Source organism: Amphiura filiformis, chromosome 15 (assembly GCF_039555335.1).
Source record: "Amphiura filiformis chromosome 15, Afil_fr2py, whole genome shotgun sequence".
NCBI classification, from domain to species: Eukaryota; Metazoa; Echinodermata; class Ophiuroidea; order Amphilepidida; family Amphiuridae; genus Amphiura; species Amphiura filiformis.
Genome location: NC_092642.1, coordinates 45,753,225 through 45,774,909, shown reverse-complemented (window position 1 = coordinate 45,774,909; position 21,685 = coordinate 45,753,225). Strand labels below are relative to the sequence as shown.

Here is a 21,685-nt window from a genome sequence, read left to right as displayed (position 1 = left end):
GTGTATATAAACAAATTATGATAAATTATGCAAACGTATGTAAAGTAGAAAATAGTAATTAAAATGTTAAAATAATGGTAAAAGTCCGATTTTGTATATTTGTGTGTAGGTTAAAAATGTATATAAACAAATTATGATAATATGCAAACGTATGCATTGTAGAAAATAGTAATTAAGATGTTAAAAATAATGGTGAAAATACCTATTTTGTATTATGTATTCACATGATTTCTTGGATTATGTCATAAAATGTGATTTTGAGAGGCAGTAATAGCGTATTGCTTTGTGATTTATCATATTTTAACACACGATATACCTGTATTGGATATAGTAGTTATTAGAAATTCGAAATATTAGAAATTAATGTGCACGAAGTCTTCTTGTGATACGCGTAAGTAGTATAATAAATCGTAAAAAGTTGCGTAATTTAATGTTGGCGCCCCCATCGTTTTATTTGTGTCTCTTTGTGTAAATTAATATCGGGAAAATGTAATGCATGGCGATTTAAACATGTGAATGAAGCCTCCCGATTACAAAAATTATCATCTACTTGGTGCCCCCGAAAAGAGAACCCTCATTGCGCCCTCTTTTTCTCCTGTTTAAAAAAAATTGATCAAGTTTATTTTGGTATGTAAAGTAAACCAAAAAACATTTTTCAAACTTTTGGAAGATATGCTCTTTTGAAGAAATGTTTCGTTGCAATCTTTGATGTACCCAAACCTCATTATGGGTATATTTCTTTAAAAGGGCATCTACAAAATTTGGGAGCCGATTGACATAAATGTTTAGGCCTACATATTTCTTTACATACCAAAATATAGACTAATTCCAATCAGCCGTCTACACTTCGCATGTACTGTGTATGCTTCGTAGTGACGACTGATTATCTTACAGCCCATATCATGACGGACTTCTGAAAACTATTCAATGCGACTTTGGTTGTGCGCCGTAGCGCGACTGACTAGCGGCGCCCGTGTACCGCGTCGCTGTACCGCGCCGCTGTGACAAGATCGCGCTCTGAACTTCTAAAAACAACAAACTCGGTCAAAAGGTCAATATGGACACAACTGCGCATGCTCTATGCCACAGGAATCCTGTTGCAAAATCCGTCACTTTTTTTCCATGTAGTTTTCTCAGTCGTCAATCCAGACGGTTGACGACTGAGGGCAGCAGTCTAACCAAAATATAGGGTCCACACCTTATAAGTTCCCCCCTAAATACTTTTTAAAATATATCGAAAAATATTTGTCGAAATGCAAACGTGAAAAATGTTATTGGTAGCCTTATTTGTTTTACACATATGGACCAAATTATAGCGTCACACGTCATTGCGTTCAGTCACAAAGGTTCATTATGTAAAAAAAAGAGACCGTTTTAAACAGTCTTAAAAGTTGCATCCGAGTCCATAGGAGTCAGCTCTCAAAAAATACAGTAGGCCAGGTCTATACATGTGTTTGTTAAAGAAAACCTGACTTCTATGGACTCAGGTGCAACTTTTAAAACGGTCTCTTTTCTTTATACACAATTAACCATTGTGACTGAACGCAATGACGTGTGACGCTATAAATTGGTCCACATTACAAATGTTTTGAGGAGAATGTTTTCATTAATGATCTATTAAATGTTCCATGGTATGATATTGAGAATTGTGATAATGTTAATGGTGCTTTTGATTTGTGGCAATATATGTTTAATGAGGTTGTTGACAAACACATGCCAAAGAAAACTAAGCGGGTTCGAGCTACTCCCTCGCCGTGGCTTAACAGTAGGGTCAGTCCATGTCAAAACAGACTGAGTGTACACCCACCCTCTTGGATTATGATCTCCTTTGGCTCAGGGGTACCTTTCATGGACCCCTAGGTGAGGTCACAAGAAAAAAATTCAAATTCAATTTCGTTTCCGAATGGCGGGCCATCAAAGTTTGGCGACCTTGACCAAAATTGGGAATTTAAGGTGTCCAAATGACAAAGCGCTCTCTTTGAGAGGCATTTTCTTCTTAATTAAATCAGTTGTGACGCTCTTTTTGAATGTGGTCACTCACTGGCTGTGTCTGAAATGCCTAATGCCAAAAAAGATTGATTTCGGAATTTCGTTGGGATTTCAGAGGGGGTCAAAATCAGCACTTCATACTGTTCAATCAAATTATCTTTGATTTTGAAGGACCCATGATAATGCCACAGTGCACTTATAGGTCCTAATTATGTTCAGAATGGATTAACCATGTGCCAATGTCTATGAGCAATTCAAAAAAGAGAAATTTCTAGACCCCCTACAGAATTTTAGGCCCCCTAAAGTGGTTCAGCCACAAATGGCGCTTAAAATCGGCAAATTTTGACACCTAATAACTTTAGGTGTACACCAGATATGAATTTCTAGTCTTTTGCATCTGAAAGAATGTAGTCTTATGTTACTAGGAACATAAGATTTGTTTTGTATTTTTGTGTTTTGATACTTTCAAAAAGGTCGTTGACCTATGAACATTTTTCGTCATAGCGCCCTCCTGAAAGGTCTGACACATAACAAACTATACATTTTTTGAATCCTCATGACCATACGAGTAATTTGATATATTACTTGACATAATTGGGAGCATTCTGAAAATTTGACCCCCATAACCTGTACTTTGCATGTGCATCGTTGCCAGGAAGTGCATTTTTGACCCCTTAAAAATCCATACAGAGGATTAGAAAGTAGTTTTTCTTATTACTTGACTCAAGAGCAACTTGAAATATCAGGATAAATAATACAAATGGCTATAAAGTGATCAAAAATAAAATAAAAAATCATACAAAATTGGCATTTTGTACCGTATCCTGTATGCATGGTATGTTAGGCAAAAATGACTATTTCTGAAAGCGTCAACTTAATACTAAAACACAAAAATACAAAACAAATCTTATGTTCCTAGTAACATTAAACTACATTCTTTCAGATGCAAAAGACTAGAAATTCATATCTGGTGTACACCTAAAGTTATTAGGGGTCAAATTTGCCGACTTTAAGTGCCATTTGTGGCTGAACCACTTTAGGGGTGGCCTAAAATTCTGTAGGGTCTAGAAATTTCTTTTTTTGAATTGCTCATAGACATTGGCATATGGTTAATCCATTCTGAACATAATTAGGACCTATAAGTGCACTGTGACATTATCATGGGTCCTTCAAAATCAAGATAATTTGATTGAACAGTACGAAGTGCTGCTTTTGACCCCCTCTGAAATCCCAACGAAATTCCGAAATCTATCTTTTTGGGCATTAGGTATTTCAGACACAGCCAGTGAGTGACCACATTCAAAAAGAGGATCACAACTGATTAAATTAAGAAGAAAGTGCCCTCAAAGAGAGCACTTTGTCATTTGGACCCTTAAATTCACAATTTTGGTCGAGGTCGCCAAACTTTGATTGCCCGCCATTCGCAAACGAAATGGAATTTGAATTTTTTTTGTGACCTCACCTAGGGATCCATGAAAGGTACCCCTGAGCCAAAGGAGAGCAAAATCCAAGAGGGTGGGTGTACACTCAATCTGTTTCGACATGGACTGACCCAGTAATATTAAAAAGAACATGTCAACCCGTGACTTTTTGCATCGAAAAGCTGTACGGTCTGGTGAAAAATCAGACTGGGATGCATACAAGGCTTGCCGTAATAAAGTAACTGCAATGTTAAGATCTTCTAAAAAGCAGTATTTTAATCATACTGTAAGTCAAGGTGCTGGTAATTCTAATAAACTGTGGAAAGCATTGAATGATATCCTTCCATCTAAATCATCTGCAAACCCGTCATCTATTGTTGTAGATGGTAAAGTTTTGTCTTCTAATGATGACATGTGTAATGGTTTTAATACTTACTTTGCCAATATTGCTAATGAATTGATTGATAATGTTGAAGATAATGTTGAAGTCCATGATGTAAATACAAATTGTGTTAATAATATTGATGATATTTCAGACTGTGGGGATGACATTGAGGTAATAATACCTAAACTCAATTTACCATATATTACTCGTGAGTTTGTTAACAATGAAATTCTTAGTATGAATACTAAGAAGGCAACTGGTCTTGATGATATTAGTTGTAAATTACTTAAACTTGCCAGGCCTGTCATTGTAGACAGTCTAACCTACATAATGAATATGTCTTTGTGTACAGGTATTTTTCCAAATGCTTGGAAGGCTGCTAAAGTTGTGCCTCTTCATAAAGGGGGCGATTTGAATAACAACAACAACTATCGGCCAATTTCCATTTTATCATGTGTTAGTAAGATAATTGAAAAGGCAGTTCATAAGCATGTTTACTCTTATCTCAGTGAGCATAACCTAATTAATCAGCATCAATCAGGTTTTAGACCATTTCACTCCACTGAAACTTCTCTCACTGATATGATTGATGGTTGGCTTGGTAATATGAACTCAGGTAAACTGACTGGAGTCGCCTTTATAGATCTTCGTAAGGCTTTCGACACGGTCAATCACGATATTTTGTTAAATAAATTGCACGGCATTGGTTCTACCGAGAACACTGTTAAGTGGTTTAGGTCCTATTTAACGGACTTTTTCACTCCTTCGGATTACATGTTTAATGAACTTAGATGGGAGCGGCTTTCAGTCCGCAATCAGTATTTTAAAGCACTTATGGTATATAAATCTCTGCATAATCTAGCACCGCAGTACTTATCTAAGAAGTTCAATTTTGTAAGTGATAACCATGATCGTAATACTAGACAAGCTACTTCTGGTCAGCTAGCTCTTCCACCACTCAATAATGGTTATGATATCGAGTGTTTTAAACATTCTTTTAGTTATAGTGGTGTTAAAGTATGGAACCATATTGATCTATGTGTTAGAAATTCTCTAAATCTTTTAAGGAGATGTATAAGAGACATCACTTTAAACAGCACTAATTAATATTTTGTGTGGTGCTTATGCAGGTTGCCTCACTGTATTGAGTTTATTATATTGTTGTTATAATATGGTTGATATGTTATGTTGATATGGTGGTTGAAGTTAAATATTTTATGCTATGTTGTTTTAAATTTGTATATATGTATTATTGCAGGGCCCCGGGTAAGACCAGCGGTTAGCTGATTCGGGCCTACCCTGAATAAAGATTATAAGTAATAAAATAATAACATGTGTAAAACAAATAGGGCTATATATACCTTTTTCATTTTTACATGTATATATTTGGTCAACTTTTCAGAAATAGGAGAGAAAGAGGGCATATTGAGGGTTTTCTATTTTGGGACACCCTGTAGGTGCAATCATTTTGGAACGGCGTGAAAGTTATATTTATGTAATGTATTTGTGATAGAGTTAATAATATAACTTCAAAATGGGCTATTCCATTTAAAATCCTCACTCAACCTCAGGCAGGAAGACTTAGCTAAAGTCTTCCACAGAGGAAGTATGGGTTTCAAATATAATGGACAATATTGTTGGGTAACTTCTATTTGAAGTACTCACTCCAGTTGTGGAAAATACGGGTAAAGCGATATATAGGGGGAGTGCGAGTTTCAAAATAATTAAATCGAGCCAGTTCCATTCAAAACGTTACATCTTTGAAGGTGACCAGCCAATTAGTCCGAAAGAGTCATTAGTCGGGAAATGGATAAAGTTAAGGGCATTTTAGGTTAGCATTAAATTTAGGGTTAAGGTTAGGGTTATCGGCCAAACGGACACAATCAAGGCTTATGATTGGCTGATACGTCATGCCGCTTACCGCAGCGGCATGCAAGTATGACAGGGGCATTACGCAATGCTTGGCTCATTAGCATACCGTATAAGATCCAGCTCTTACACTGTCCATCTCTTACACACAATCCCGGTATTACACTGTCCTCAGTTTTGCGATCGGAGTGGCGTCTCTCATAATTTAGTACACTCATGTCATGTACCATCATTTTTTGTTAAATATCACTGACATTAAGTGGTATGTGGTATCCAAAAACTCGAAAGTCATGCTCATATTTCATGACAACCTTTTGAAATAACTCATCGGATAACTCTCCAAAATATTCCTGCAAACCTAACTTGCTGGAGCTATAAGTTGGATTTTTAGACAACTCAAAACTTACAATATCATCTATATTTAGTAACTGGAAAAGGTAATTAACATCTTCGTCTAAAGTTTCTAAATGTCCAATAAAATCGAAATAATATTCACATGGACGGTACCGGTCCACAATTGCACTCCAATGGTTATCACGTGACAAAAATCCAAGTTTTTCGTTTGTGATGAAGTGTATGAATTCAGTAAAAGTTACATTTGGTTTCTTTCTTTTCCCAAATTTTGCCATTCTTTCTACTTCTAAAATTAGACGTGCTTTCTTTTTATACCATGATGTTGGTAGATTTACCAATTTATCCTTGTACGCAGACAGTACCCTAGCCAGAGGGTGGCGGACAAATATTACTTTTGTGAACTTTGATAAGCGATCAATTATTTGTTGCGGCGCTTTATCAAATCGTTTACCAACAAGAGTATCTAACGGATCTTTTTGCTGTGATTTCAGTTTGATGCTGCTCTTATTGTGAAGAGTTTCAAATACTCGGCGCCAATTACTGGAGCCTATTTTATGAATAAACGAAAGCATAAATTTAAAGTCATCGTTAAAGTAAGTCCAGCGGAGTCTTGTTTCTAAAATATCCAAAACTTTCGATGAGTTGCGTTCCACGTCTAACGGTGTGATGTTGTAGTAGTTCATACAGATATTGCGGATATGATTCTGCCGGCGCATTTGTGTCAGCCAAGTTTCAGTTCTGTTATATATTGTTCTGTGATTAGAATGAAGGCATACTCCAGTACTTGCAGATGGCACATCTGTCTGTAAAAAGAAAAAAAAAAAATATTAGAGACATTTAAAATTTACTTCGACTCTTTTGAGTAATGATAAGCGCGTTTACAATACAGGGTGTATCCCTTTGTACATTGTATTCATGGTAGTTCCAGATCAGGATTTGAACAATTCAAAAGTATGTCTAGGGTTGAGAGGCATGGCTGATACGGTGGCTGTTAAGCCCGATCCTGACTCCACTTCGCAGCGCGATGCGATGCTGCGATGCTTTTCAAATATCGCAGCATAGCGCGATGAATTTAAAATGTACATTTTAATTTCATCGCACGATGTTGCGATGTTTTAAAAGCACGTGGGGTCTGCATCTCCTTTTAAGGTCATTCTACCGACCTTGATTTTCCAGCAGCCAATCAAAAGAGTGCACGGCTGCGAAAAAGTTGAACCATACTGCAGTTACTGTCCGTTTTCCTATACACAATACACAGTGCTCTCACCATTGACGCGTGACCTGTACAAATGATGTATGTTGGGAGAATGGACACTTGCCTAGTTAACATCACTGTGTGAAAAATAACCAGCCAATATTTTATTTATTCTCCAAAACTTCTAGCAAATATATTTCTCTAACATGACCTAAAATTACAGCTAGGTTAGATGTTCAGAAATGGTCGCACTTTTGTAAAATATGAGTGAGGGCAAGGCATAGCTAGCCAACTCCCCGTGTTAATTGAATGGAGATTTGACCGAAAATATTGGTATCGGACCGCTCACTTCTGAAGGATGCCACAAAAAACCGGTAAAAGCTACATTTAAATTATTCTAAATAGGTTCTAGAAAATAAAGTTTTGTAACATGTCCTAAATTTTTAGCTAATTTAGATGTTTGGAGAGGGTCGCACTTTTGTGTTTTAGGAAGGATATGTAAACGACAGATAACACCAAAAATATGAAGAAATTATTTCCAAACCGTGTTAAGTCAACAATCATTATGTTGCTCATTTTGAAGAATGCTGGTTAACAAAAAGCAGGTCTTTGTCTCATTTCGTGAACAAAAGTACACATACCATTGTTTCCTTTCGTTTCCTTTATAATCGGTTACCCAACTGAAGCTATAATACGCAAACTTTATTGCGATATCGCACATGAAAACAGTCACATGTGCACAGCCAGAGAAGATCCCATTTAATCAGTTGAGCTGTTTCAATGAGTGTTATCTTGGTTTAATAGCTTTTAATGGGGTTAAGTCCTGCAAAGGTCGAGATGAATTCTACTGTAGACATGACTGCATCATGCATTGTTCAACTTTTTTGCGATGTGGAGTCAGGATCGTTAATACGGTCCAGCGCGCTGCTAGTCCGAATCTGAAATGCACTGCACCCAGTGACGTAGCGTCATAGGGGCACGTGCCACCCCCCCCAATCGATCTGAATTTTTTAAATCCCATAAGAAAATTGCCGAAAAACGGCTTGTGTCCCTCCCCATCAGACCCGGTCCCCCCATCATGGTCGGTGCCCCCCATGTGATGACCCACACTACGCCACTGACTGCACCAGTCCGACACGCCGCTAGTCCGAATCTAAAATACGCTCTGCCAGTTCGACACGCCACTGGTCCGAAATGAAAACCACTGCGCTAGTCCGAAACAGAAAACCACTTTTCAGATTCGGACTAGCGCAGTGTTTTTCAGACTTGAACTAGCGCAGTGTTTTTCAGATTCAGATTAGCGCTATGGTTTTCAGTTTCGGACTGAAGAAGTGTTTCCAGATTCGGGCGCGCAGTGTATTTTGGATTCGGAGTCCGGACTAGCGGTGTGTCAGATTGAAAAGTGTTTTCAGATTCGGCGTATCGGACTGTTGCAGTGGTTTTCATCAGTTTTCGGACTAGCGCATGCTTTTTTTCGGACCAACAGGGTTTTTCATTTTTGGACTGACGCACCCCTTATAAGTATAGGGAATTTGTGTAGTCGGACTAGCGGCGTGTCGCACTAGCGGCGTGTCGGACTGAGCGGTGCACCCCGGATAATCTACTCTCGTAATAGATTGTTACATAATGTTAACATGTTGAAGGAATGCAGATTCTTTGAGACATTTTTATCACGACTTATTTCCGTCCTCCAGGTTTTTGAAAATTGTTGCAAAACATTTTAAATATATCATAATGTGTTGACAAAATATTTAGCTAAATATAGTTTAGTTTACATATTGAGAACCTTTCTGTTTACTTTTTTAGTATAAAACTTTAAAATCGTTTTATGACAATGTCAGTTTAAAGACTCTTTGACCAAGAAACAAACAAAAAACAAACAAACAAACAAACAAACAAACAATGCGAAATGTTTTTAGGTCAAAATTCCCACCCCGGCGTAAATATTGAACGTTCCCTAATCATGCTAATAATGATACAATCGGACACATTACCTCTTTTCCATAATAGATCTGATGCAATTGCACTGTTTGGGGTTCATTAACTTCTTTTTCAGGTTTGGTGATAGGTTGGTGAACAGACGCTACCAATCCTTGAACTTGAACTTGAACTCTATATGCAACGTTTTCTGTACCAAGGGAAAACAATATTATTAACTCACTCCAATGCAGACGACAAGTTTTAAAAAAATTATAAGTTCAAAAATTTCATAATTGTAAATTTCCACGAACATATTTGGAATCAGCATGAAAAATACATACGAATGTGACTGAGTACAAACAAGCCTAGTATTGGTTCAGTGGTTCCTGAGACAGCTCTTTATATATTTTGAGTAAATATTTCGAAACTTGGACTTTTTATGATGAAGCCTATTCCATAGCACACAGAGTATTAATACGATGTTTTTGACAGTTGCTTTTGCAATCATCATGATCAAATCCCGGAGGGGGTTCTTCCTGGTTGAAGGTATACGGGGATGTGCCACGGTTTTGGGGTACCTTTTCAGCGATTTTGGTATATCGATGGGTGGCTTTTCAGTGGAGACCAATGCGCCCAATTGGGCGCAATTTGCCAAAAATGCCCTTAATGCGCCCAATTATGGCAAATTTGGGTGCTTTTTGGGTGCTTTTTCTTGAAAATTGGTATACTGATGGGTTGCAAAACAGCAAAAAGTAGGTATAGAGAAAGTCAGCATCCGAAAGTCTGCGTGGCACACCCCCGTACAATTTTTTTCGAAGAACCCCCCCCGGGGATCAAATTCGCCCATGTTTTATGATTGTGTACAAAATTTCAAATTATATGTCATGAAATTAGTAAACTAGCTGATGTATGCCATTTTGTGGTCGAGAAATTGGGGATTATGGTGTCTACTACTTCCATGGTGTAAGTAGTGTATGGGCGAATTCTGCTTTGACGAGTTGTGCTTTGTCGAGTTGTGGGTTGAGTTGTAAAGCGAGTTGTGGTTGTTTTTGTTGCTTGTTTATTTGTTTGTTTAAACGGTCGCTCCGTAAGGAGACACGCTTGGGTCTTGATGAAAACAAAATGCTTAAGCCAGGGTAAAACGCATATAACCATACTGGTATACATGGCCGAAACCCAGCTAACAATTTTACGTTGTTACAACGTTGTCTAAAAGTTATATAAAGTCGTACAAACGTAATATATGGACGTTGTAAGTACGTAAATCTGTGAACTCGTATTCGTGTCGTGAAAACGTTATTCCCGAACGTTAATGTAACGTCATTATGACGTTGTTTCGACGTCAAGTTGTGAACGTCGAAACAACGTCACTATGACGTTATATCAACGTCCGAAAATCACAATACGAATACGAGTTCACAAATTAACGTAATTACTACGTCCGTAGATTCCGTTGTATCCGGGTCAGACCATGACATTTACACGGCGTTGTAATAACGAACTTTATACGTCGAAACAACGTCATAAATTTGCGTACTAACGTCGTCCGTAGATGACGTTGTATCCGGGTCAGTTCATGACTTTTAAACCACGTTTTAACCACGTGCTTTATACGTCGAGACAACGTGATTTTAATGTCTTAAAAGACATTATATTAACATCCGGCAACAATGATGCTCTATCCCAAAAAGGGAGAGCGTATAAAAATTTAAAGTTTAGAACCTCAGGAATAGAAGTCGTTACTTTGAGTTTCACGCTAAAGGCGATCGTCAAACGACACGATGAGAAAATTTTGGCTGGACAACAAACTCCTTGGAATGGAAGAATTTACATTCCATGGTGTCAATATCTAAACTATTTTTCAGATACGTATTTGTGTAACGTTTTCTGAACATATTATTCAAACGTTGTCACCAGGTCTGGTCAAACATTGCATCAACGTCGAAACAACGTCATTACAACGTCATAATGATGTTATATCAACGTCCAAAAATCAACGTCGAAAATAACGTTGTCACTACACGAATACACAGATTTACGTATTTACAACGTAAATGACAACCTAAGTCCAACGTCCGCGAATGTCGTGAAAACGTAGTGTGTTAGCTGGGAAGAAAAGTGAGAAACAGATTTGAACTTGATAAAAAATAATTTTACTCTCAGCCTTTGGTTAAAAGAGGGGGACTTCTCACAATTCAAGTTCAAATGCCACCGAGGCTTTTGTAATTATAAGGGGTTGAATTATTTTGTTTTTACCTTGGGGTGCACATTTGCACCCCATTTTGAAAGTTATGGTGCAATTTTATCTGACGCAAAGCAATTTGAAGTGCAATCTCATAAAGTCAGTACAATGTGGTATCGCAATTTTGCGCCACACTTTTAAAATTATATCGCAACAGGTCAATTTTGGGGTGCAAATTGCACTACTTTAGGGTGTTTTTTTTTTTCGAACACTGGTTGTAGGCCTATAAACTAACTGCAGCCGTCAGGCCGAAGGGTGAGTTGTAGAGCGGGTTGATCCCAGAGAAGATATCTTACCTTTCCCAGAATCCTTTGCAACATGACGCATCACCTCATTACATCATATGACACTCATATAACTTTGTACAGGATCCCATTGTTTTCATTTTGAGAATATTCTGGCTAAACATGGGTCTAAACCCCGGGGGGTCACTCCCATTGTGGCCTGTACACCATCCGCGATAATCAACTTTTGAAAAGCACCCTAACAAGAATTTAACCCTTGGCTAAAACAATACCCTAAACAGGTGTTTTCACACCCTAAACAGGGATTTTATTCCTCGCATCAAATTTCATACCCTATATTTCATTTCCGCGTATTAGCAATATTGCAATTTTGCTACCCTTTTTCCAATATTTCATGTTTTTGACACCCTAAACGCGTTATGCGCGTATCGTGCTTACCCACGAAAAACTACCCTTTTACGCGTTTTCATTATCGCGGATGGTGTACAGGCCACAATGGGAGTGACCCCGGGGTCTAAACAAGATCTGCATGTGCTCTGTTCATTGAGGTACTTTTTGTCACTATCGACCAATGTTGCACTAGATAGCAAATCAGTCCCGGAAATCAGTAGGCTACAGAACATTGTCATTGATATTGAAGAAATGCATTGTGGGAAGTGTAAGATATTTTCTCTGGGTTGACCCCAATGCACTGAACAGAAGTTTAAACTACAACTATGGATCTTGTATCTTTAAAAAAAAACATTTACCGGTACTTTCTTAAATTTTTCAAAAACACATTTTATATCTATAAACAGTATACTCGTATACTTCTGGTCAGACAGATTCTCTCCAGAGGGTCTACTCTATGGTCAGATCATACACTGCAAAAACTGTGTGTAGAGATTGACCGCCTCAGTGTCCTCGATTTGTAAACATGTGTAAAATCTAAACACCAATGTCAAACTTCGAAATATCAAGTGTTTTTAAACACATTAACACAAAGCATCAAATTTCTAAACATGTTTAGCATTTATAACATGTTTACAAGTCGAGCACAAGGTTATGTCTAGAATAGCGTACACTGTTTTTGCAGTAGGCCTACATGCATGACGATAATGCAAAGAAATGGATGCCACATGTAAAAAGGGCAACAAGTTCCTGGCGATGGGTTATATTTGTTGTAAAGTTTCAATGTAACATTATCCATGTTTATGGGTTAAGTGTTTTACAATAATGTTCCGGCTTTTATCGTTCATTCAACCCCCACAAGCATGACAAGAAATATGGTCAGTATATGCCTATATTGTAAGATGACACCAAAGCGACCCATTTTTTACATGTGTTGGCCTAAGGGACGCGCCATTAGATACCAAAGAGGGGGATATATATACAAGATATTTTTTATTTTTTATTTTTCCATAATATTCACAACATATCACACAAGTATAAATTAGCTAGTTGAGTGTCCTCAATCAGCAAATTTTTCCCTCAATGAGCAATTTTTTATTCCTTTTTTTACACAACTTCAAAATAATAAAAGCTCAAATATCGCTCATGTTAATATGTTGATACTGTGGCGATTTGGTTTTGTGAGGCCACGGGGAAATTAGCTCAAATGATGAGATAAAACAATCGCTTCTTTTCAGAGGACAGACTTTATTTCGTGTTATTAATTAATCCAACCATTATCTTCTTTCTAATCTTGATTCCCTTTTCAGGGAGCACCTCATACTGGGCGAACCCGCCAAGGGGGAAGGGGCCTAAGATCGTATCTCCAAAATACTAAAATTGCACATTTTGCGCGACATCGGGCGGATTGGCTTGGAAATTTTGATGGACATACTTCAAAAAGTCTTCAAAGTTTTAGCCACCGTACCAGTAAATTTGCAATGTGCCCCTTTGTCTTGAAAAGCTGACTACGCTACTAATTCTTTTCCGTTTATTATAGATGTTATATTTGCTATCAATTTTAAATTTTACACTATTTTAGCCATTGAAAATGGAAGGTGTTTACCGGTTTAAAAAATAAAAAAGATGATTGCAAAACTCTTTCAATTTCCTTTACCAGTGTACTTCGGTTATATTTATAAACAAGATAAATGCGCTTTTATAAATACGCACGTGGCCACCTCCGCATTGCCGTAACAGCTTATTATAGACAGTAAAGTCTCGAAGTGACCTTCTACATAGCGAGTGGTCTTCATATACATTTGAATGCAAAGGCGGAACAACATGAGACTGCTGTGCAGCAAAATTGTCTATTTTGTTAAACTTTGTGATTATATTGCAAACGTTTCCGTCGTTGAATATTTTTTCCGTAATCAAATACTTTTTTTCAAAATGTTCGGAATTGCAAAATGTGTAATGAATTTGAATTCAATTAATACGTAAATTTGATGATATTTATCTACAGTGTTTCTATCCTTTTCTGTATAGTGGTCAATGCACGAGGATTTGGTCACGCTTGCTGGTCTTGGTATGTCGTGCCATGCATGGGTCACGTGCGTATATTTATAAAAGCGCATTTATAAATATAACCGAAGTACACTGTTTACTATGTGACCATTTTTTTACCTTGACAATTTTTTTTCACCTTTTTCACGCGAGGTGGGTCAATTTTCCTGGTTACGGGCCGGGCCTGCAGTTCCACCCTCAAAATGTTCAGATCGCCAATTTTCCAATTTTCTCCATTTAAAACTAAACATTCAAAATGGGCAATTCCAAGCAACATCATTCCGCAACGCGAAGTTTTCACACGAATTCTTTACAATGCAGCAACCAATAAGGTAGGTGAATAGTATGAAAAAAAGCCCTTTACAATTAATTCTTACTTAGTTTCCTGTTTCCCTCGCGCGTCCAAAGTTGAGAATTGCAAAATAATTAATTATTTTATTTTATTTTGGATTTTCTCTTTAAAATAACTTTTAATGACTTCCATTTGCTACTTTCTGACTTTGCTTTAGTCAACTATAATGATGAATAAACAAAGAACATAACTGTACCATTACTTATGTATAAAATCAAACATAGTTGTAAAATAATTAAATGCATGTTCCCAGGTAAAACAGGTTGATGTAGGATGCGACCACATGTTTTAAAATAAAGAAAATAATAGATAATAAATAATTAAAAGTCGCCTCATCCCTTGTTTTCAACCATGAAACAGGAAACTAAGAATCAAATGTGAAGGGCCTAATGGAAACTATTTTGGGCAAGTGAAATATTAAGGTGGGAGAAACTTTTCCAAACGACCCTAATTTGCATATGCAAACTTCGCGTTGCGGAATGATGCTTGGAATTGCCCAAATATCCCCCTCATGGCTCCATAGGCGTAGATCTCGGGGGAGATAAATCCCACATCAATATTTGCCGGGGGCAATGTTGACGCCTGTATGTGGGTTCAAGTTAACCTCATATTTGGCCATTTTAGCCCCAAAGTGTGGGCTTGCGCGAATTTATTCCAATTTTGCACCTTATTTCATATTTTACCCATTCTGTCGCCAAAAGGTGCTTGATTCACTATACTTCAAGGAATTGTTTCCATCCCCACCCCCCCATGTCAAAAAGAAATCTACGCCAGGCTCAAATAAAACAGGTGCCCCTCGACTCTCTAGACCCCCCAAAAAACTCCCATCCCCATGGCGTAAATATTGGACGGTTCTTGATCATAGTATATTAAAGGTTGGGATACGCTAGGATCAAATAACATGTGTATCTATATCATGGCACAGTTCTATGACCCCAATACATTTGTATATTCATTGAATGACCTCTGAAAATTTGGGTACAAAAACTCATACCCTGCAACTTGAGGTCAAATTTTGCACTATGATTGTTTATTTGAGGTTATTGAACTATGCTATTGGGATGAGGCCATTGTGGTCCATAGTGATACTTGCTTGATAAACCAGTCAGAGATTATAGGCCTTGCCCTACATTACCATTGGGACCCCTCCTCGGTCAACGTCCTACCCCAGCAAGTGTCCTTGAGTGTTCCAATTCTGGGCACGACGTACACGACATAATCGTTATAATGGTTAGCCCATATTCATACACCGAGCTTACTATAGGGTATCTCAATAAAAAAAAACGCAATCAAACTTACTCCGGCTATTTCAGTACCAGTAGCGAGTGGTGGGAGGTGTTTGCACCGGCACAAATGACCAAACGGGTTTGCTCCCCAGAAAGACCCCTATTTTTCAAGGACCGTGCAGCTCGGAAGGACCCTGAATTTTACCAAAACAGAGCGCTGAAAAACCCTTGATTTCAGCTGTATAAAAAGACCCTAAATTGCTCATTCCACACATTTCTGTTTTCATTACTCGTCGATGGTCGATAGACGTCTCAATAAATCGGCACCGGTCAGTTCTACAGAATAGATCTCCAAGGCTAACGATGGTTAACTATGGAAACAGGCAGGTATGTCCGGAGTTTTTACTCTGGTATATCTGCCTATGCATGTAATGTTTCCATTTGTAAATTCATGTTTAATTGTGCTAGTGTGCGATGCGTAATTCTTCTTTCCCTGTATATTGATATATTAAGAATACGATTAAGCATCATTAATTTGATCTCGTGCGCTAGTTTGTAATGTTTGAATGTTTCCATGTTCCAGTGTATGATGCGTAGGCCTCTTCCCTTGTTTGCATGATTATATTAGGCCGGCGGGTAAGCATCATTAATTGATCTCGTACACTGGTATCTAATGTGTTGTTTGTACTGTTTACCCCGCATGACTGCTCATATCCATAAGTACCAGACTTGAGTCCTGTTTATCAGGGACAGTCTGTGTAGCTCAGTGGTAAGAGCGCTCGCCCGACAAGCGAGATGTCTGGGGTTCGAGTCCCCGCACAGGCAGGTATGTCCGGAGTTTTTACTCTGGTATATCTGCCTATGCATGTAATGTTTCCATTTGTAAATTCATGTTTAATTGTGCTAGTGTGCGATGCGTAATTCTTCTTTCCCCTGTATATTGATATATTAAGAATACGATTAAGCATTATTAATTTGATCTCGTGCGCTAGTTTGTAATGTTTGAATGTTTCCATGTTCCAGTGTATGATGCGTAGGCCTCTTCCCTTGTTTGCATGATTATATTAGGCCGGCGGGTAAGCATCATTAATTGATCTCGTACACTGGTATGTAATGTGTTGTTTGTACTGTTTACCCCGCATGACTGCTCATCCATAAGTACCAGACTTGAGTCCTGTTTATCAGGGACAGTCTGTGTAGCTCAGTGGTAAGAGCGCTCGCCCGACAAGCGAGAGGGCTGGGTTCGAGTCCCCGCACAGGCAGGTATGTCCGGAGTTTTTACTCTGGTATATCTGCCTATGTATGTAATGTTTCCATTTGTAAATTCATGTTTAATTGTGCTAGTGTGCGATGCGTAATTCTTCTTTCCCCTTTATATTGATATATTAAGAATACGATTAAGCATCATTAATTTGATCTCGTGCGCTAGTTTGTAATGTTTGAATGTTTCCATGTTCCAGTGTATGATGCGTAGGCCTCTTCCCTTGTTTGCATGATTATATTAGGCCGGCGGGTAAGCATCATTAATTGATCTCGTACACTGGTATGTAATGTGTTGTTTGTACTGTTTACCCCGCATGACTGCTCATCCATAAGTACCAGACTTGAGTCCTGTTTATCAGGGACAGTCTGTGTAGCTCAGTGGTAAGAGCGCTCGCCCGACAAGCGAGATGTCTGGGGTTCGAGTCCCCGCACAGGCAGGTATGTCCGGAGTTTTTACTCTGGTATATCTGCCTATGCATGTAATGTTTCCATTTGTAAATTCATGTTTAATTGTGCTAGTGTGCGATGCGTAATTCTTCTTTCCCCTGTATATGGAAACATGTTAAAGGACATCAAGAAAATTTTCTAAGTTATTTAGCGATTTTTAACCTGAAAGCAGGGCCAGAAAGCTAAGAACAACCCTTGATTTTGACTGGTTTTTACTTGTTCGCAGCTCTAAAAGTTCTAAAATCAAAGAGATTCAGCTCCCATCAGCTGATCTACGTAAATAGACGGACGGATGGGGCAAGGATTTTGGCAGACCATTTTGAGAATTCATCACCCCGTAAAGAAAAATTTTTCATACAGCAGTTGTAATAATAGAACACCGATTACTGACGAAACCAAACGAACTTGGAACAAAAAAAGTTAAGAAAACAAACTGAAACAAAAGAAATTTACATTCCTTGCGGACGATGTCTTCCACATCGGACAGTAGAAAATTTAGTTATAGGGGGGCTTTAGCATTCAACAACCTTCCAACTGCTGCTAAAGCACCACTTTCAGCCAAGCTTGGAACTTTTAAAAGAATTGTATCTTAATGCTATTTTTATATTTTTAATATATATTTGCTATCTGTACCTAAGTGTCTTTTAGTTCCAGAGTTTGTAATTTTGAATGTATGTTAATATATAATATTTATTATTTTTGTAAATTGTTAACCATTTTGATGTATTTTGTTTGACCCCTGGGCACCCATGAAAAACAGTGTTCACACTGATTGGGTTTCCCCAGGCAAAATAAGATCTAATAATAATAATAATAATAATAATGTATTTCAACTGGAATAGTCCATTTGCATAAACACTTGTAAAGGGGGGCCTGATGCAAAAAAAATTCATCGCAAAAAATTTCGCCCCCCCTTTACAGATCTCAAAAATTTCAGCCCCCCCCCCCCCTTTTTGACATGAAAATTATGGGTCAATCCCATAGAAAAGCATATAAACTCAATTTTTCAGGAAAATTTGTGGTCATTTTTTCATTTTTTTTCCTTAAAAGGGTTAAAAAAATTCAGGGTCCCTTTTTGCATCAGGCCCCCTTACAAGTGTTTGTAAACGGTCCCTAAAACAGATAAATTTACTCATTTATTTTGTTATCTTAGTGTACTGCACTTAGCCTACTCTCTTAAAAATGTAAAAGCGTGAACCAAACGAGTGAGTCACTCCCAAATGAATAAAATTCACTCAAAAGAGTGAAATTTTCACCCCGAAGAGTGAATTTAAAGGAGGATTTCGTGATCCTAGCATCCTTATTTTATGACATTTTTCAGTAGATATCCACGAAAAAAGCTTATTCCCAAAATTTCAGGTGATTCCGATTTTGCGTTTGCGAGTTCATACATGTTAGATTATGTGTATTTACACTGCTAGCCCATAGGCCACTGTTGTAATTTCGTTCTGCCACTGCAGGGCCTTATTTACCTTTTGGGGGGCTCTGCCCAGGCCAAAATTTGGAGGCCCCAAAACGCACCGTGAGGAAGGCATGTGCACTCAAGTGGCCAAGTTTTAGATTTCACCAGGACATTTGCGCGTGAAGCGCACGGAAAAATAAAATTTTAGACTATTTTAGCTAAAATTGAAGGTGAATTATGCTATAAACAGGCCAGTACGCGCAAAGCGCGAAAAAATTTTGTACCCTTTTTTGGTTCAAAACATGGTATTTTTCGGCTAAAATAGAAGATGCACACTGCACAAGGCAATTTGGGGGCCCCAAAAATTTGGGGGCCCTGGGCCCGGGCCCATCTGGCCCTATGGTAAATCCGACCCTGTGCCAGAACAAAATCCAAATTTGACGACATTTTTGCTAAATGAATTAATCTTCAAGAAATCTTTGAGTACATAAACATTATGTAGCCCCAGGTTTCCAGTGGCATTTTTTATAACTCTCAACTTTTTTGGAAAAAAAAGTGGGGGGATGAGGCTGTTGATCACGAAATGCCCATTTAAATGTAAAAGAGTGAGCCAAACGAGTGAGTAGTCACTCACAAATGAGTGAAAATCACTCAAAAGAGTGAAATTTTCACCCCGAAGAGTGAATTTAACTCCAGAAGAGTGACATTTTCACTCTTCAAGGAGTCGTATAAAGGACCACTCCAAAGATTGCCCTTTCATGGTTCCTTTATAAAATTGGACGTATATCGGCAGATTGGGGTGAAAATGTAATTCTTTTGGAGAGGGAATTTACACTCTTTTTGGAGTGTAATACTCACTCTTCTTTTGGTCCACCAGCTATTTTTCATTATTTTATATAGAGAGTGGAGTGATATAGGCCTACATGTAAGTAGGCCTATAGCAGACCATCGCCATGAAAATAAGCACTGCAACTTTCAAGTCTCCGGCATGAATGAACCGAAAAAAACCCCGTTTAAAACAAAATTTCTTACCGTCATATAATAGTATAAAAGTAGCCACTATCCAAACCGTTATTATAAATCCTCGACAAAAGAGACTTTTAAAACTAATCATATCGATAGTCGATTGTACAGAATGCTATAGGCCTCATAGTACTATATATGCACATGTACCAGTACAAACTAAAAATAAGTACCGGTACTAGTATTTAACTGTGACACGACGCGACCCTATATCCCCAAAATGCATGTTGTTTTCACCCCGGGTTTTCACTTTCCATCGCTCAGCGACAAGCGACTGATTTTTGACCAATCAGATTCCAATGAGCAGCAAAAATGCGTGCTACCTCATTGGTTAAAATTAAATCGATCACTCACCAATTCAGCTTTAGGTTATGTCATGATGTCAACCATGTAGTAGGCCTTTAACTCGGGTGTTTTTCGAATGTTTTTAGAACCTCTTGAAAGCCTGATTGCACGACTCAAAGGCTTCAGCCTCCCCCATCTGTTAGGGACGCACCATTTAATATATATTATCGGGGGGAGGTGCTGGGGAGTTTTTGAAAAAAAAAAAAATCGCCAAATAAAGAATTAAGAATTCCCAACCTAACTCTGTATGTATAAAGGTATACAATAAAATTGAAAAAGACAACTTCGCTACTTCGGCAGCAAAAAAAAATGCCACCAAAGGCGACAAAAAAATCTGACTGACCCTAACTCCCTAGCCCCCACCCCGATAATATCTAATGGTGCATCCCTTATAGGTGAGGTACGTGCATGACCCGATTAACAGCCTCATCCCCCTATCCACATCGATTAACAGCCTCATCCTTATCCACATCAATATTGAGATTCTGGTAACTGAATAAACCTTTTTTTTATAGATTTATTAAGTCCAACAAAGTTGCATAGTCTTATACGATATGTTTCCTTTTGTTGGTATGAACAGAAAGTGCATGGTAGGAAACGGAACCAGGGAAGTAATATATGCATAGGCCTAATGTTACTAAAAGTAGGCCCTAGTTTACTTTCCTGTTTCCGTAATCACTTATGACAGGACATATACTTCTCCGTATAGTCCACTTGCCCATTTTGCATACTCTGGCTATATTACATTTGAGCATAAAACTCATAAAAAATTCGACTATGGCATAGTCTAGACATGACAAGAAAGCATACAATAGACATATCAAATAAACACACTTTTTGACAAGGGAAAGAAGGAAGGAATAATGAGAGAAACAAAGAAAGAAGTTGTTTGCTCTGGGTGGGATTCGAACCCGAGACCCCTCGCATGCCAAGCACTGCATGGGTCTATAGGGGGTGTGCGTCTATTTTCTGGAATAGCCCAATGTGCGTATCACACCAAGCTTTTGATGCAAAAGGTATAATAATAAGACTGATAGCCCGGGGCGGGGGGTTCTTCGAAAAATTTTGTACGGGGGTGTGCCACGCAGACTTTCGGATGCTGACTTTCTCTATACCTACTTTTTGCTGTTTTTGCTACCCATCAGTATACCAATTTTCAAGAAAAAGCACCCAAAACGCACCCAAATTTGCCATAATTGGGCGCTTTAAGGGCACTTTTGCCAAAATGCACCCAATTGGGCGCATTGGTGTCCACTGAAAAGCCAGCCATTGATATACCAAAATCACGGAAAAGGTACCCCAAAACCGTGGCACATCCTCGTATACCTTCAACCAGGAAGAACCCCCTCCGGGACTGATAGTTGAGATACTGGTCTGTATGTGTTGGCTTGTGGTAGACCAGTTACAGTGTCGTCTTCTTATTTCCATAGACTCTGAAGACTTCAGCCCGGGGGGGGGTACTCAGTACAAATGACCATACGGGGACGTGCCGCAAATATGGGTAGCATTTTCAGCCTTTTGGTATATCAATGACCCCTTTTTCAAAGCCTATTTTGGTATATGAATGGGTC

The 21,685-nt window shown here is 38.3% G+C and overlaps 1 protein-coding gene across 2 annotated transcripts; it reads right to left on the bottom strand.

Annotated features, from left to right (window-relative positions):
- Positions 1 to 5,294: 5,294 nt before the first annotated feature.
- Positions 5,295 to 20,294, bottom strand: LOC140171725 (carbohydrate sulfotransferase 14-like). 2 transcript variants are annotated; one of them, XR_011861631.1, is made up of 3 exons: positions 20,124 to 20,294; positions 9,208 to 9,341; positions 5,295 to 6,821 (listed from the first exon to the last, which is right to left on the bottom strand). XR_011861631.1 is itself a non-coding variant. In XM_072195037.1 (3 exons), exons 1-3 carry the CDS (start codon positions 19,858 to 19,860, stop codon positions 5,904 to 5,906), a joined length of 1,134 nt encoding a protein of 377 aa, XP_072051138.1. In that variant the 5' UTR covers positions 19,861 to 19,914; the 3' UTR covers positions 5,295 to 5,903. The 2 variants fall into 2 exon arrangements, 1 of the variants encoding a protein (XP_072051138.1); XM_072195037.1 differs by lacking the exon at positions 20,124 to 20,294 and adding an exon at positions 19,779 to 19,914.
- Positions 20,295 to 21,685: the final 1,391 nt, after the last annotated feature.